Below are 12,983 nucleotides of genomic sequence, written 5' to 3'. Positions count from 1 at the left end.
CCGCCTTTCCAAACACTCAGGGCTCAGTCTGACATTTTAGCGATTGAGTCCGCTTTCCCTGAGCACACCCCGGCTGGGTGGTGGGGGAGAGGCTTGGAAGGTGGTGTGGGTTGGGGGGGGGGTTGACAGGGAGACGAAACTGTCCCTGGATGTAAACATCACCATGGAAACTCCACAAAGACTTGCCAGTATAAATTCTTTCCCCTTCATCCACCCTGCAAGGGTGACCGAGAGGAGGCCCCCCCAGGCCTACACCGTGCTCTCCATCACCCACTCGGAGCTGCCGAAAGTTCCCCGGGCCCCCACCAGGTCACTCTCCTCAAAGGGCAAGAGCATGCCATTGACAGAGAGGCTGCGCTTGGTCCAGATGTTCGAGACCCTCCGAGGGGGGCTGTAGCCACCGGGGGCGACCCCTCCAGCTGCAGCAGCTGCGGCGGCAAAGTCCCCCATGTCAAAGGAATGGCTGCGTTTGGCCTTGCCCTCCAGGGGCAAGGGGAGCAGGCTCCTGGCCCGGGCCGCTGGAGGCCCCAGCAGTGGCTCTCGGTCCGAGTGGTGGCCCCTGGCCGATGTCCCAGACCCTCTCCCGCCTGGAGTCCTGGAGTCCAGCAGCTCCTCCTTTCTCTGACTCTTGAGGTCCAGGGAGGCAAAGGCCCCCATCAGGCGGTCAAGGTTAGGCTTGGGGCGGGGTGCAGGGGGTGGGAGCCTCCAGGGGCCCCGCCCCAGCCCTGCGGCCTCCCCGCTGCCCAGGGAGCTGGAGGAAGAGGAGTCGCTGCCCCGGGCCAGGCTGGCACTGAACTGTACAAGTTCATTGCGCACCACCACCTTGGGTGGCCCCTGCGTGGGGACCCCGCTGGGTGCGCTGGCCAGAGTGGGTGGCGGGGCCCCATTGGTCTGCGAGTGCACGTTGCTGACCGCAGCGGCTGCCAGCTTGCCCGGGGCCTCCTGGTTGCAGACTTTGTAGCGCACCATGAGGATGACGATGAAGACCAGTAGCGTGGCCACGATGATGCCGCCGATGACCAGGATCATGGTGCCGCCCAGGATCTGGCTGTGCATCGACTGGCACTGTGGGTAGTCAGCCTTGGTGAAGAACTGGGCACAGCCCACGATGTTGGTGGCCGTGAGCGTCGTGGCCGTGTCGTCCCACATGGCCAGCACACACAGGTCGTAGCCGGTTCCAGACACCAGGTTGTTGACCACGAAGGCCTTGTTGGAGGCTGGGATCATCCTGGGGTGGGTGGACGCAGAGGGAGAAGACAGTGAGGGTAGGCAGGGACAGGAGAGGTTGGCGGTAGGGAGACAGACACAGGGACCAGAGGGAATGAGGTGGAGCAGGAGAGAGAAGGACAGGCGAAAAGGTGGGAAAAGGAGCCAAGGAGACGGGACGGGAGGGGAGAGAGGAGGAGGAAGCAAAGGGACGGCAGAGGGCAGGAACAGGGTGTGATAGGTGGTAAAGGAGTCCCGGGGGAGAGGAGAGAGGCCCACGTACGAAGCCAGGGCAGGACATGTAGGGGTGAAAAGGGCAGGGAGAGAGAGATTCAGGGGTGGAAGGGTCAGTGAGAAATTCACAAGCAGACCAAGTGCCCAACGGCCCAGAAGAGGCCGAAACACAGACACCAGCAGTGTGAAGATGAAGAGAACGAGAAGGGGGGTGTGGAGAGCAGGTAAGAAGAAGGAGGTAGAGAGAAGAAGGTGGGAGCCTCAGGCAGAGATGGGAGAAGGACCATGGGAGGGGCAGAGGGGGAGACATGGAGAGGCAGAGAGGTTAAAGCCAGTGGAAGCCCAGTCTAAACAAAGAAACCCCCAGCCTGACTCCCGGCCTGTCTTCCTCAGACTCTGGGAGGTGGTGGGAGCCAGGCCTGCCCGGCCTAAACTCGGGATGCCCCAGACTCCATCCACCCCTGCTTGTGTCCTGGAGATTCATGGACATTGTCTGAGCCCCTCCCTGGGCCCTGCGCTGCAGGAGTCACAGTCCAGGCCCTGCCCTCGGAGCCCATGACATCCTTCTCTGCGAATGGCTTTCTCAGGCCTGGCAGGAGAGTGTTTGCTGCTGCAAACCAGGTTGGAGGGGTCTAAGCAGAAGACAGCTGGAGACAGGGAAAGGAGGGGGACAGTGAGATGTGGAAGATGGGAGGGCGATTCTGCTTCCCAGAGGGAAGGGATGATTCCTCTCCCTCCGGGGCATGGCAAGAGGCTGGGGAAAGAGTCTCTGTGCAGAGAGGCCTGGTCCCTCCACCTTAGGGGAGGGTCTGGGGGGGGCTGCAGTCTCCCACACTGGGGCCCACCCACTGTCCTGGGCCTCTTCTGCTGGGACCCTCAGGAAGCCTGGGCGCACACCCTGATCTCTAAGGCCCTGTCCAGGTATCGTGCCTTGTGGCATCTCCAGAGACAATGCCCTGTTACCCCATAAACACTCCTGCAGAGATAGTCACCTCGTCCTGGAGGGGCCAAGTCCCTCTCTGCCTTTCCCACCACCCCTCCTCCCAAAGAGCCCTCCGTTCTCCATCCCCCTACTACTTAAGGGCTCTATCAGCACCCACCAACCCCACAAACCCAGAGTCAGGCAGTTTAATTGAGATCTCAAATATGAAATACCAGAGCCTGAAAACTTCGGCCTGGGAGCTCCTCGTGCAGGATTGGAGCTGACAGGCATTTACTGACAACCCGTCAGTGGGCCGCGCAGGAGGTCTTTGCCTCCTTCCTCACATTCCCAGGCTGCTGTGTGGTTGGGGAAGCCACTTCGGAGGAAGCATTGGTCCCCAGCCCCCACCCCCCAGCTACAAGAGGTTGGGTGGGGCCGGGGTGGGGGGATCTGCAAGGGCCCGCGGGCCAGCCCCTTAGGTCTATCTGTTTCACCTGGGCATTGTGGCAACCCTGTGAGGATAGGGACTAATGCCCTCCTGGCACAGAAGAGGAATGGCCATGATTCAGAGAGGTTAAGTGATTTGCCTGAAGTCACACAGCTGGGGCTGCTAGGCTGGGCCGCTGGACTTGGACACTGGTTCCTAGATCCACAGTCTGGGTTTGCTCCTTACCATGTCACAAACATGAGGCACGTTTCTTCATCTCACTGAAAAGCTTGTCCCCGCCTGTGGCCTGTCAGTCACCCCTTCCCTGGAGCAGTGCTCAGGGCCCACCACGCTCTCATGCCTCCACCGGCAGGATCTCTGGCCTGCTCAGCCACCCACTGGGCAGAGCGCACTTCATCTCCCCTTGGAGCTGACGATAGAAGCCTCAGTGGAGGAGCGATACGTACCCAGAACAGTGACGCAGTAAGCAAACCCCAAGGGTCACCTGTGTGCCAGGCCCCATTGTCAGGGCCCTATGGCTCTCAGCTCACTTAGTCCTATAGCAACTCTCCGGGGCAGCCACTACCGTGACCCTTACTCTGCAGGTGGGGGGGGCAGAGGTGCAGACACAAACACACACAGCTGGGATTTGACCCCACACCGCTGCCCCCCAGCACCTTGCTGGGTCATGAGCAGTGTCAGAGCACATGCATCAAGGGGGGGGGGATGGGCCAGCTTGCTTATTGAACAGCTGTTATGTGATGGGGTTTTCACATCCGGGGTTGCACTTAAACTTTGCCCCAATCCGAGGACGCGGCGGATGGACCATGAGCCCAGACCTCCTATCCATGTTTAGCTGGCTTCTCCTGGAAAGCAGACACCACCCCTACCCCTAATTAATAATAAAGTAGAGGGGCTAAGGTCTAGGGAGGGCTTCCTATGTGCCAGGCACCGTTCTGAGATCTTTAAGGGGATTAATACTCATAACTGGAATCGTCATCTCCATTTTACAGACAAGAACCAGAGGTGCAGAAAGGTTAAGCTGGCTGCCCAGGGGCGCCCAACTAGTAACTGACAGAGCGGCGATCTGACCTGGGCAGTCTGGCCTCAGGGCCTTCCCTCCTGACCACTGTGCCCTCCCATCTCTCAGACACTGTCCTATTTTCCTGAGGCCTCAGGGCGACTCTGTGTGGGACCCTGCCTGGCGCCTCTCCCCCTTGCTTCCCAGGGCAGGGCAGCTCAGAATATGATGAAGCCACAGTGGGCCGTGCTGCTGACAGAAGTGCAACAGACTGAGCTGGATCCTTGGCACCAGGGGTGAGAGGGGGCAGGCTGGGAGAAGCTTCTCACTGTAACTGGCGCATCAGAAACGTGGCTGGAGGAAAGAGCTCTGGGTTCCTGGGTATGTGTGTGCGTGTGTGTGTGTGTGTGTGTGTGTGTGTGTACTTACAGGTGAGCCAGAGCCACCTGGCTCCAAACAGCCTTGGCAGTCAAGTCCACCTTTGGCAAAAACAGCAATAACCAGTGTTCGCTGAGCACTAATCTTGTGCCCAAGTTTGCGTGCATGATCTCACTTAACCCACCTGACAACCCCTGGAGGAAGTCATTATCATCATTCCTGTTTAGGGAAGGAGGAAGCTAAGGAATTGTCACTTTCCCTCGTGGGAGTGGTGAGCCGAGACCAGATCTGGGTCCGTGGGGATTCAGATCCCACACTTTTAGGCATAAGCAAGGCTGCTTCCCACCCTGGGCAACCAAAATGACAAACGGCATGAGAAAATCGTGTGAAATGGGCACTATTCAAACTCTAGTGACACAACCAAACTCATCTCTGCCCGGGTGGCCCTGTCTACCCGCTCATGCTCCCTCGCACAACCAAACCCTGGTCCTCCAGGCTAGATCTGGAGAGGCCGGGTCCCTGCTTCACTCCTAACCATGTCCCACGTTCCACCTTCCGGACTGCTCACTGCCTTCCAACTCCACACTCACACTTTTGCTTAGGCCTTGCTGTCTTTGGTGTGGACGAGTGCAGCAGCCTCCAGACAGGCCTCCCTGCCTCTGCCTGTGCTCCCTTCACGTCCATGCTCAGCACCACCAACCCCAGAGCGCACCATCTGAAACAACTCTGGCCACGCCCCTCGCACACTGAAACACTCCTCAAGGGCTGACGGTGACCTACAGGAGACAGTCCAAGCTCCGGAGAGGGGCTCCCAAACCAGGCTGCCCATCACATTCTTGTCCTTCCACCCACACACCCTCTGGCTTAGCCCACAGTCTGTAGGAAAACAGCTCGGAATCAGCTGGGCCCAATAGCAGCGGAAGGCATACTCACAGAGGCATAATTAAAGCCTTTGCTTACAAAGGACCTTGTTACAAAGGGGTAGATTTGGGGATGAGGGGGCCGCAAGGGAATGTGCCATAAACCAGGATTGGTAGCAGACGTGATGTTCTCCAGTCTAGCTCTGAGCATACCAGGGGAGGTCACCAGACCCTGCCTGAACTCACTCTTCCCTCCTCCCAATCTTCTGCTGTTGCTCCCCATGGCTGAACCCCACCGGCTGCTGGGGTTCCTGGCAGTACACTGGTCAGGCTTCCAGGGCACACAGAAGCACAGAGGGGTGGATCTGGGGAGGTAACAGGCAATATCTGGCACAACCATCGGGTCACAGCCCACCTCGTGAAAGACACTTCCTGAAATCCTGTGTGAAAGACACTTCCTGAAATCCTGATAGGTTTCTTTCTATAACACACACCGGCAACATCTCTGCTAGCAGAAACCATGAATTGCTATTTTAAGTTCAGTTGCTCCAACATGTTAAATTTAATTAAGCTCACGTGCTCTAAAGCACAATTTAAAGCTGCAACCCCAAGCACTTACCCAGGAAAAACAAAACAAACGTAAGTGGCTGCCTCTGAGTTGTTTTTTTTTCCCCTATTAATATGCATTTGGCATTCATACTTAATACTATCAGACAAATCTACAGCTGATGTCTGCAGCTGATGCCAGAGGTTTAGGAAGGAATCACAGGAGCATACTGGTTACCCGAATATTTGCTCCCACATCTGTCTTCCCTTTCACCTGTCCCCACTCTGTGTGCCAAGGAACTACATTTCCCAGGCTCCCTTGCCTGTTTCCAGTCTCCTTGGGCTAGGGCTTGCAGGAAGAGTTGGCCAATGGCGGCCCTGGGAGAAGGCTGGAGAACCAGAGGCGGGGGAGAAGCCAGCTATTTCTTCCTCCTTTTCTGCTTCATGTGGTGCCTTCCCATCAGCTACTGAGCCCCCCCCCCTGTGATCCCCACTCCTGGGGGTCTGGTTCCTGCTGGATGGATTTGGATCTTTGGCTCTGGTCATGTCCTCTCCTGTGCTCTCCGCCCCCGGGTTGGGGTGGGAGGGGACTATGGCTTCCTGCTGTCCCTCATCTCTGCGATGCCTCCCTGCCCCGGGGTTGAAGCCCCAGCGATTCCATCCCTTGGGTAGCCCAACCCCTGTACTGAATTCCGTCTTAAATATAGAGTGTGCTTTTATTTTTCCTGACTGAATCCCGAGTAGCACGGGAGGTAACCTTCCTGTGACGAGAATGTTCTGTTATCATTCTCCCCTTGCACTTTGGGAAGAGACTATCCTGGCTTCACAGCAGCAGCACATCGTGGCCTCACTGGTGGGACTCCAGCTGCAGGAAGCACTTGGCCACCTTCTCTGACTCTCTCCCCACTCCCCACATAATCCACCCCAGCCCCTTGGCTTCTAGCAACCCCTCTTCCTGGAAGCATCCGATCTCTTTCTCTACCGGGTGACTGTGTCCTTTGGGGACTGACCCAGACGTCACATCTGACCCCACCGAGAGCTGCCCCCACCCTTACGCATCCCTCCCTTAGAGCCCTTCTCTGTTTACGCGCTGCCAACAGCTCCCTTGAGGAAAGGGGCCTTGTCTCGCTCACTTTGTAGCTCCACAGCCAATCATGGTATGTGGCCCAGAGTCACGGCTGAGTCAGTATTTACCTTACGGTTGAGTGAGTGAAAGAGTGCTTTGTTAAATGTTAAGGCCTGTACAAATGGGAGAGAATCTTCTTTAAATATGATGGCTGGCTAACGGCGACTCGCAGACACTGGCTGGTCCCCAGGAGATCCTTCCACAGAGGTGTTTTCTATATCCTTGAGGCTCACTGTGTGGCCTCCTGACCACCTTTATGGATGTGCACGTAGTTACGTGTGTGGGGCGTGTGAGTGTGGGCGTGGAGGTGCATGTGTGTGCATGTGTGGGTGGGTGTCAGTGCTCACACACAGATGGTGTGCAAAGGTGGTTCCCCCCAGTGTTAGTCACGGCTCTTCTCAACCCTTCCAGACACTCTTGTGTGTCCCCTGACACTTCTGAGGTGACTCCTGTGTGCCCTCTCCCAGAAACATTTGCAGGCCAGGCCTGCTCCTTCCTAATAGCTACCATTAAAGATATCAGAGCATCCGAGAACAGGAACGGGAGAGATCCTGACTCTCTGCCCAGGGCCTCAGGGCAAAGCCTGGGAGCTGACCCCCAGAGCCCACTTCCCCCTCCCTGGGCTCACTCTCGACTACATTCCCCTGTCTCCCTTGTAGTTAGAGGAATCCAAGCCATATGTTCTGGCAAATGGAATGTGAGCCACCCCCCGGCCAGGCCTTAAAAGAGAGGGACTGCCTGCCCCACACTCTCCCTCCCTTCTGCGGCCAGACACGGGGTACGGTGACCCGTCTTGACCACACAGGTGACAGCGAGGCCTGAAGGGTGGTAGAAGCCAGAGGTGTCTGCGTCTCCAGGTGAAGAAGACTTCCTGACTAACAGCAACCACCCCCCCCCTCCACCAAATCCATGATGCACCGTGGCTCCCAGTTGGGCCCCTGCACCAATCTGGAGAAGCCACGTCAAGCTGCCCCACTTCACCTCCCTGGCTCTGCACCCTCCTTACCTGCTCTTCTCAGAACCACCAGCCTGCCAACCTCTCTGGCCGGCTGCAAGATCTCGGGGCACACAAAACAGCCTCATTAAAACAAAGCGAGCGGCCCTGGCTCCCCAGCCTCTCCTTCTTCCCGCAAGGGGCCTGTTTGCTTCGCTGTACAAACTGCCAGGTAGAGAGGAGGCGTGGCTGCTTCTCTCCGGCATACACCTTATCGAGTACTTCCCATGAGCTGGGCACTTGACAGGCACGGTCTCTTTGATTCTGTGCACTGCTCGTGTAAGTGGGAATAATTATCCCCACGTTACAGATGAGGAGACTGAGGCTCAGGCGGGTGGGTCACCTGCTCAAGGGCATGGGGCCGGACAGTGGCTGAGCCAGTGTTGTAAGCCAGGCCTGCCAGGGCCCCGAGCATGATCTGCCCTCTACTGAATGACCTGGAACTGTACTGAGCAGAGTCAGATTTTAGCAGCAAGCAGGTCTTAGAGTCAGGCTAACTGACAGCAATACAAAAAACTCCCAGAAAACCAAAAAAACCCAAAAATCGCATATTAGTACAATGACAGCTGATATTTATCGAACACTCAAATATGTCAAACACTCTTCTGAGTATGCGACATGTATTAAACTAATTTAATCCTAATGGCAACTCTATGAGGGAGATATGCTATTACAATCCTCGTTTCACAGATAAATTGAAGCTCAGAGAAGCATTTTGCCCAACGTCTCATAGGACATTTGTGCCTAGACAAGATTTGAACCCAGCACTCTCACATTACCTCCATCAGTGCTCACAATAACCCTGAAAAGTACCGTTCATAATTAAGCTCCCATTTTAGAGGCAGTAACTGAACTGCCCGAGGTTGCAGGGGGAGTTGGGGGGAGAGATGGGATTTCGGTGAGCACTGAGGGTCGTCTGGCTGCTTCCTGACACTCGCATGAGGTCTGGAGACTCGAGGCGGGAGCCACGTGGATATTTGCAGGCAGTTTCCTCACAGAGCAAGCTGCCAGGACAAAGGCCCTGAGGCAGGAACAGTGAGGAAGCGGGTATGGCTGGAATAGAGTGATGGGAAGGAAGAGTGGTAGGAGGTGAGGTCACTGAAGTCGTAGCCAGGAGCCAGGTTCTGGAAGGCTTGTAAATATGTTCGGTGTTGTGTTCCAACCCAGAGTATTTGCTGGGCTCCAGGGTTGAGAAAGATCCTGAGGCTGTGTTCAACTTCAGTGGGACAGAGTGGTATGGGTTTGGAAGAGCCTGTGTCCTCTGTCTATTGTTTCTGGTCTAGGGATCAGAGAATAGTTAGAATTGCTGGAATTACTAATACAAGCTATCGAAACCCCTCTTCTTGTGTCTCAGGCCAGGTGCTGGCCTTGCCTAAATGTGTGGCCCTGCGTGGTAGCAGGGAAAGCCATATGGCTGCTCTTTAAGATGGGATTAGCATGCAGCTGGCGTGACTGAGTGAGGGCTCCAAGAATCAGAAGCCTCTTAGGAACTTCTGACCGGGGCCAGGGGCCAGGGACCACACTCTGCCGCTGCCTTTCTGCCTTTGCCCCTCCTGAGAACACAGGGCCCCCCGGATGTCCTGAGGCCCTCTGTCTTCTTGACTTCACCCTGTCAGCAGGTAAAGAAGCCCCATTCAAGATGATTGAGATTCTGAGGCAAAGCCCTCACTATCCATTCCCACAGCCCGCAGGAGAGCAGGCCAGGTGGGGAAACAGAGCCCTTGTGGAACTGGCCTCTGGGTGGGCTCTCTTACCCTCCTTCCCCCTGCCTCTTCTGCACCAGCAGCCAGGGGATCTTGTAAAAGCCAATGAGGTCAAGTTCTTGCTCTGCTCTCTACCCCCAGTGAGGCCTGTCTCACGTGTCAAAGTCCTTGTGTGGTCCACACAGGCCCCATGTGATCTGCACCTCACCTCTCTTATTTCCTCTCTTCCTCCTTACCCGGATCACTCTGCACCAGCGCCTGGCCTGCCTTCTAGTCCTCAAACCTGCCGAGGGTGCCCCTGCTTCCGAGCCTTTGCACTGGCGGTTGTCCTTACCTCAGTGCTCTTCCTCCAGATGGCCCATGCTCACTACTTCACCTCCTTCAATTCCGCTCCAATGTCACCTTCCCTGACCTCCTATTTAACATGGCAGGCTTCCTCTCATCTCTACTTTGGCTCCCCCACGCCCCTTACTCTGCTCCATTCCCCCCCATTCCACTGTTATTGCCTGAAAGATGCTAGCATTTGCTTATTTACTATGCTTACTATTAATTATCTTTCTCTCCTTGCAGTAGAATCAATCTTAGCTCTCCTTCTGGGCGTCAGTTTTTTGCCTGTTTTGTTCGCTGATATTTCCCCAGCCTTGAGAACAACACTTGGCACCAAGGAAGCCCTTAAAAACATCTGTTGGGCAGGTGAAGGAAATGCGTGTTCTCTATTTGCACTACCTAACACAGTAGCTACATGTGGCTATTTAAATTTGACTCTAATCAATTAAAATGGAATCAGATTAAACATTCAGTTCCCCAGTCACGCTAGTCACAGGTGGCTAGAGGCTACCACACGGGACGGGGCAGCCGCCGAGCACCCCCGTCCCGTCCCGGAGCTCCATCGGACGGCACTCTTCTAGAGCGTGCGGAGGGCCCCAGCAGGAGGCAGGTGCTTTCCTGTGTGAGCCCCAGCACCCCAAACAGATGGGGTCAGGCCGGGGAACACCGTCCAGCTCAGGGACCACTTCTAGAGGTTTCCATAGGGCTTCTGGGTTCTCTTTCTCCCCGCAAGGTCCCTCAGTGACTTTGGACAGCTTCATCCTTTCGTTTTGGTTCTTGCAGCTTCTCTTGGCTCCTTGGACCTGAGGTTCAGTGGGGTCTCTCCGGGGTTCCCCTGGGCCTGGCTCAAGCTCACATGCCCTCAGAGTGCTTAGACTCTCAGCCTTGCCAAACAGAGGCTCTGCACCCCCCAACCCCGTGTAGTTCTCTGTTTCTAAATCGTCATTCCTGCTTTTCCACTTCCCATCTAGGAGTTACACTTTGGTTGCATAAGTCTCTATTAAGAAAAATCCCCGATAAATCCAATCCCAATGATAAATGTCACGCCTCCCGGGACTACCTCCCGCTGGGAAGAAAGAGAAGGTGCAGGGCAGCAGAGTGCCACGGGGGTGAGCAGACCCTGGAGCCAGCCTGCTGGGTTCAAACGCTGGCTCCGCTGCTAACCAGCTGTGATAGGGTACCACGGGCAACCTCTTAACCTGTCTGTGCCTTAGTTGCCTAAAAATACCCGATTTCTGTAACATGGGGCATTTATAAGCTCTGCCTTATAGGGTCGTTATAAGGTTTACATGAGTCATGATTCACAAAGAACCTAGCTCGGTGTCTGGCACAGAGTAAGTTCCTCTTGAACATCTATCATGTAAAGGAGTCGGTGATGCTGAACCAAAAGAAACATCTCTTACAGTGGAAATGCAGGCCTCGGGGTCCTCACACCAGCTAGAAAGCGGGAGACCTGCGTTGCCCCCGTGTCCTGGCTGGGCCGGCAGGGAGGCACGGTGCCTGGGACACTCACCGCAGGGACATGTGTCCCCCACCCTCCACATGACTCCAAGAGTCTTTTTCAGAAGACAAGTGGTGACAACGTTAGTTAACCCTAGTGGAGTGATTGTGGAGATGTCTGGAAATCAGGCCAAAGTGAGGCAAGCCCCAGCAGGCTACCTCTGTGCCCACCTCCCCAGAGTAAGGGCTTACCCAGTGACAGGTGAGGGTTTGACCTGGGGAGACCTTTCCTTTGCTGCCTGACTCGGGAAGCATGGCACAGCCGGCTACCTGGCAAGGGCATGGGAAATCGCCAGGCCCCGTGTTTGGCTGGTACTATAGTGCCAGTAAGGGAGTTTCTCCCTGCTCCATGGTGCTCCTTCACGGAGAGGATTGAGCCAGGAGGTCAGGGCGAGAGCGCTGGTCTTGGGTCGTCGGGGTTCAAAGCCTGGCACCATCACTTACTGGCTGTGTGACCTTGGGCAAGCCGCTCAACTTCTCTGTAAAGGGGGGCAGATGACAGGGCCTCCCTCACAGGGTCCTTATGAGGACTAAATGAGTCAGCACCTATTGTGTGAACGGTGCTGGGTCCTTCGTGAGAGCTCAGCATATGCTAGCTGGTGACCGAGGGTGTCATTTGGTCGGAGCGGGGGAGGGGGGCGGGGGGGAGCGGAGCGATGAACCTAGCAGGCGCGAGGTTGGGTTCAGTTCCGACTAGGGAGGCAGACACACAGCCCGGCGCAGCAGCAGCCATCTCAGACCCAAAGGTCTGCTTTGGTGCCCTTGCTGGCCCAGCCTGCCCTCCCACCCAGGTGCTTGTCTGGCCAACTCCCCAATGTCTGCTGGTCTCTCTTGCCTCCCCTGCCATTTCCATACACAGACCTCAGGAACGTGGCTTGGGAGGGGCGCGAGTCCCTCCGCGACAGGCCCCTCTGGCTGTCAGCACTGTGCTCCCACGGGTCAGGTACAGGCCGGGCAGCCCATTCAGCTTCACACAGCCTCGAGTGGAGGGGAATCCCAGCTCACGTTGGGCTGTGTCCTGATAGCTGTTGCTTCTCCCACGGACCCCAAGCCAACCCTATGGGGACACGTAGAACAAGGTGGTGGTTTGTCTGTTTTTGGACACGTCGGTGCTTCTCTCAAATCTTGCAGTGGCTCTCCCATTCCAACTTGAGGTTCCACTTTTGCAGAATTAATGTTCCCTTTCCTTCTAACATTTCCTTGGGCCCCAGTTTTCATGTGCCTCTCGGCTGCTCACCTCTGGTCACTTGCGTCTGTGGTCAGCCCTCCTCTCTGGGGCACTCTGAGCACAGAGAGCGGGGTCAGACCCCACCTTACCCCGATCGGACATCAGACTTCTCCTGAGCCTCCCCCACTCCCGCCCAAAACTGCACTGGACTTTCTGGAAGCAGCATCCCATCGGTGGTTCCCACTGAGCACGCGGTCAGTGGAAACGCCCTGTGATTTCCCTGCGGTTGCTACGAAGCCCCGTTGTTCCCATTCTGTTCCCCTAAAGCAACATTTCTACCATTGCCAGCTCATTTTTGCCATTGCTGTTGACCAGGCAAGCTCCCCAACCCACGGAAGGCCTCTCTTCTGTGTGTCTTTAACTTTCCTTCTATCTCCCTTCATCCAAATCGTGACAGATGTGCGACTTTTCTCTGTATTTACTTGTCCTTAGCTCCCAGCCCCCAAGGACCGGGTTGGCATGTCTTGGAGGAAAAAGTGTGGGTTTTGGAAGCAGACAGAAATCTCTCTTT

General features: G+C 56.0%; 1 protein-coding gene across 1 annotated transcript in view; it reads right to left on the bottom strand.

Moving 5' to 3' along the window:
• Positions 1–249: 249 nt before the first annotated feature.
• The window catches only part of LRFN2 (leucine rich repeat and fibronectin type III domain containing 2), a 39,262-nt gene continuing 26,528 nt past the window's right edge, over positions 250–12,983 (bottom strand). Inside the window, exon 2 of the mRNA XM_045813716.2 lies at positions 250–1,228. Within this exon, the coding sequence (XP_045669672.2) occupies positions 250–1,228 (979 nt within the window). The remainder of the gene's footprint in view (positions 1,229–12,983) is intronic.

The sequence above is a fragment of the Ursus americanus genome, chromosome 29 (assembly GCF_024610735.1).
Source record: "Ursus americanus isolate L20-20 chromosome 29, mUrsAme1.1.p, whole genome shotgun sequence".
Lineage (NCBI taxonomy): Eukaryota > Metazoa > Chordata > Mammalia > Carnivora > Ursidae > Ursus > Ursus americanus.
Note: the sequence above shows the minus strand (reverse complement) of the source record. Positions and strands in the feature narration are given on the sequence as shown.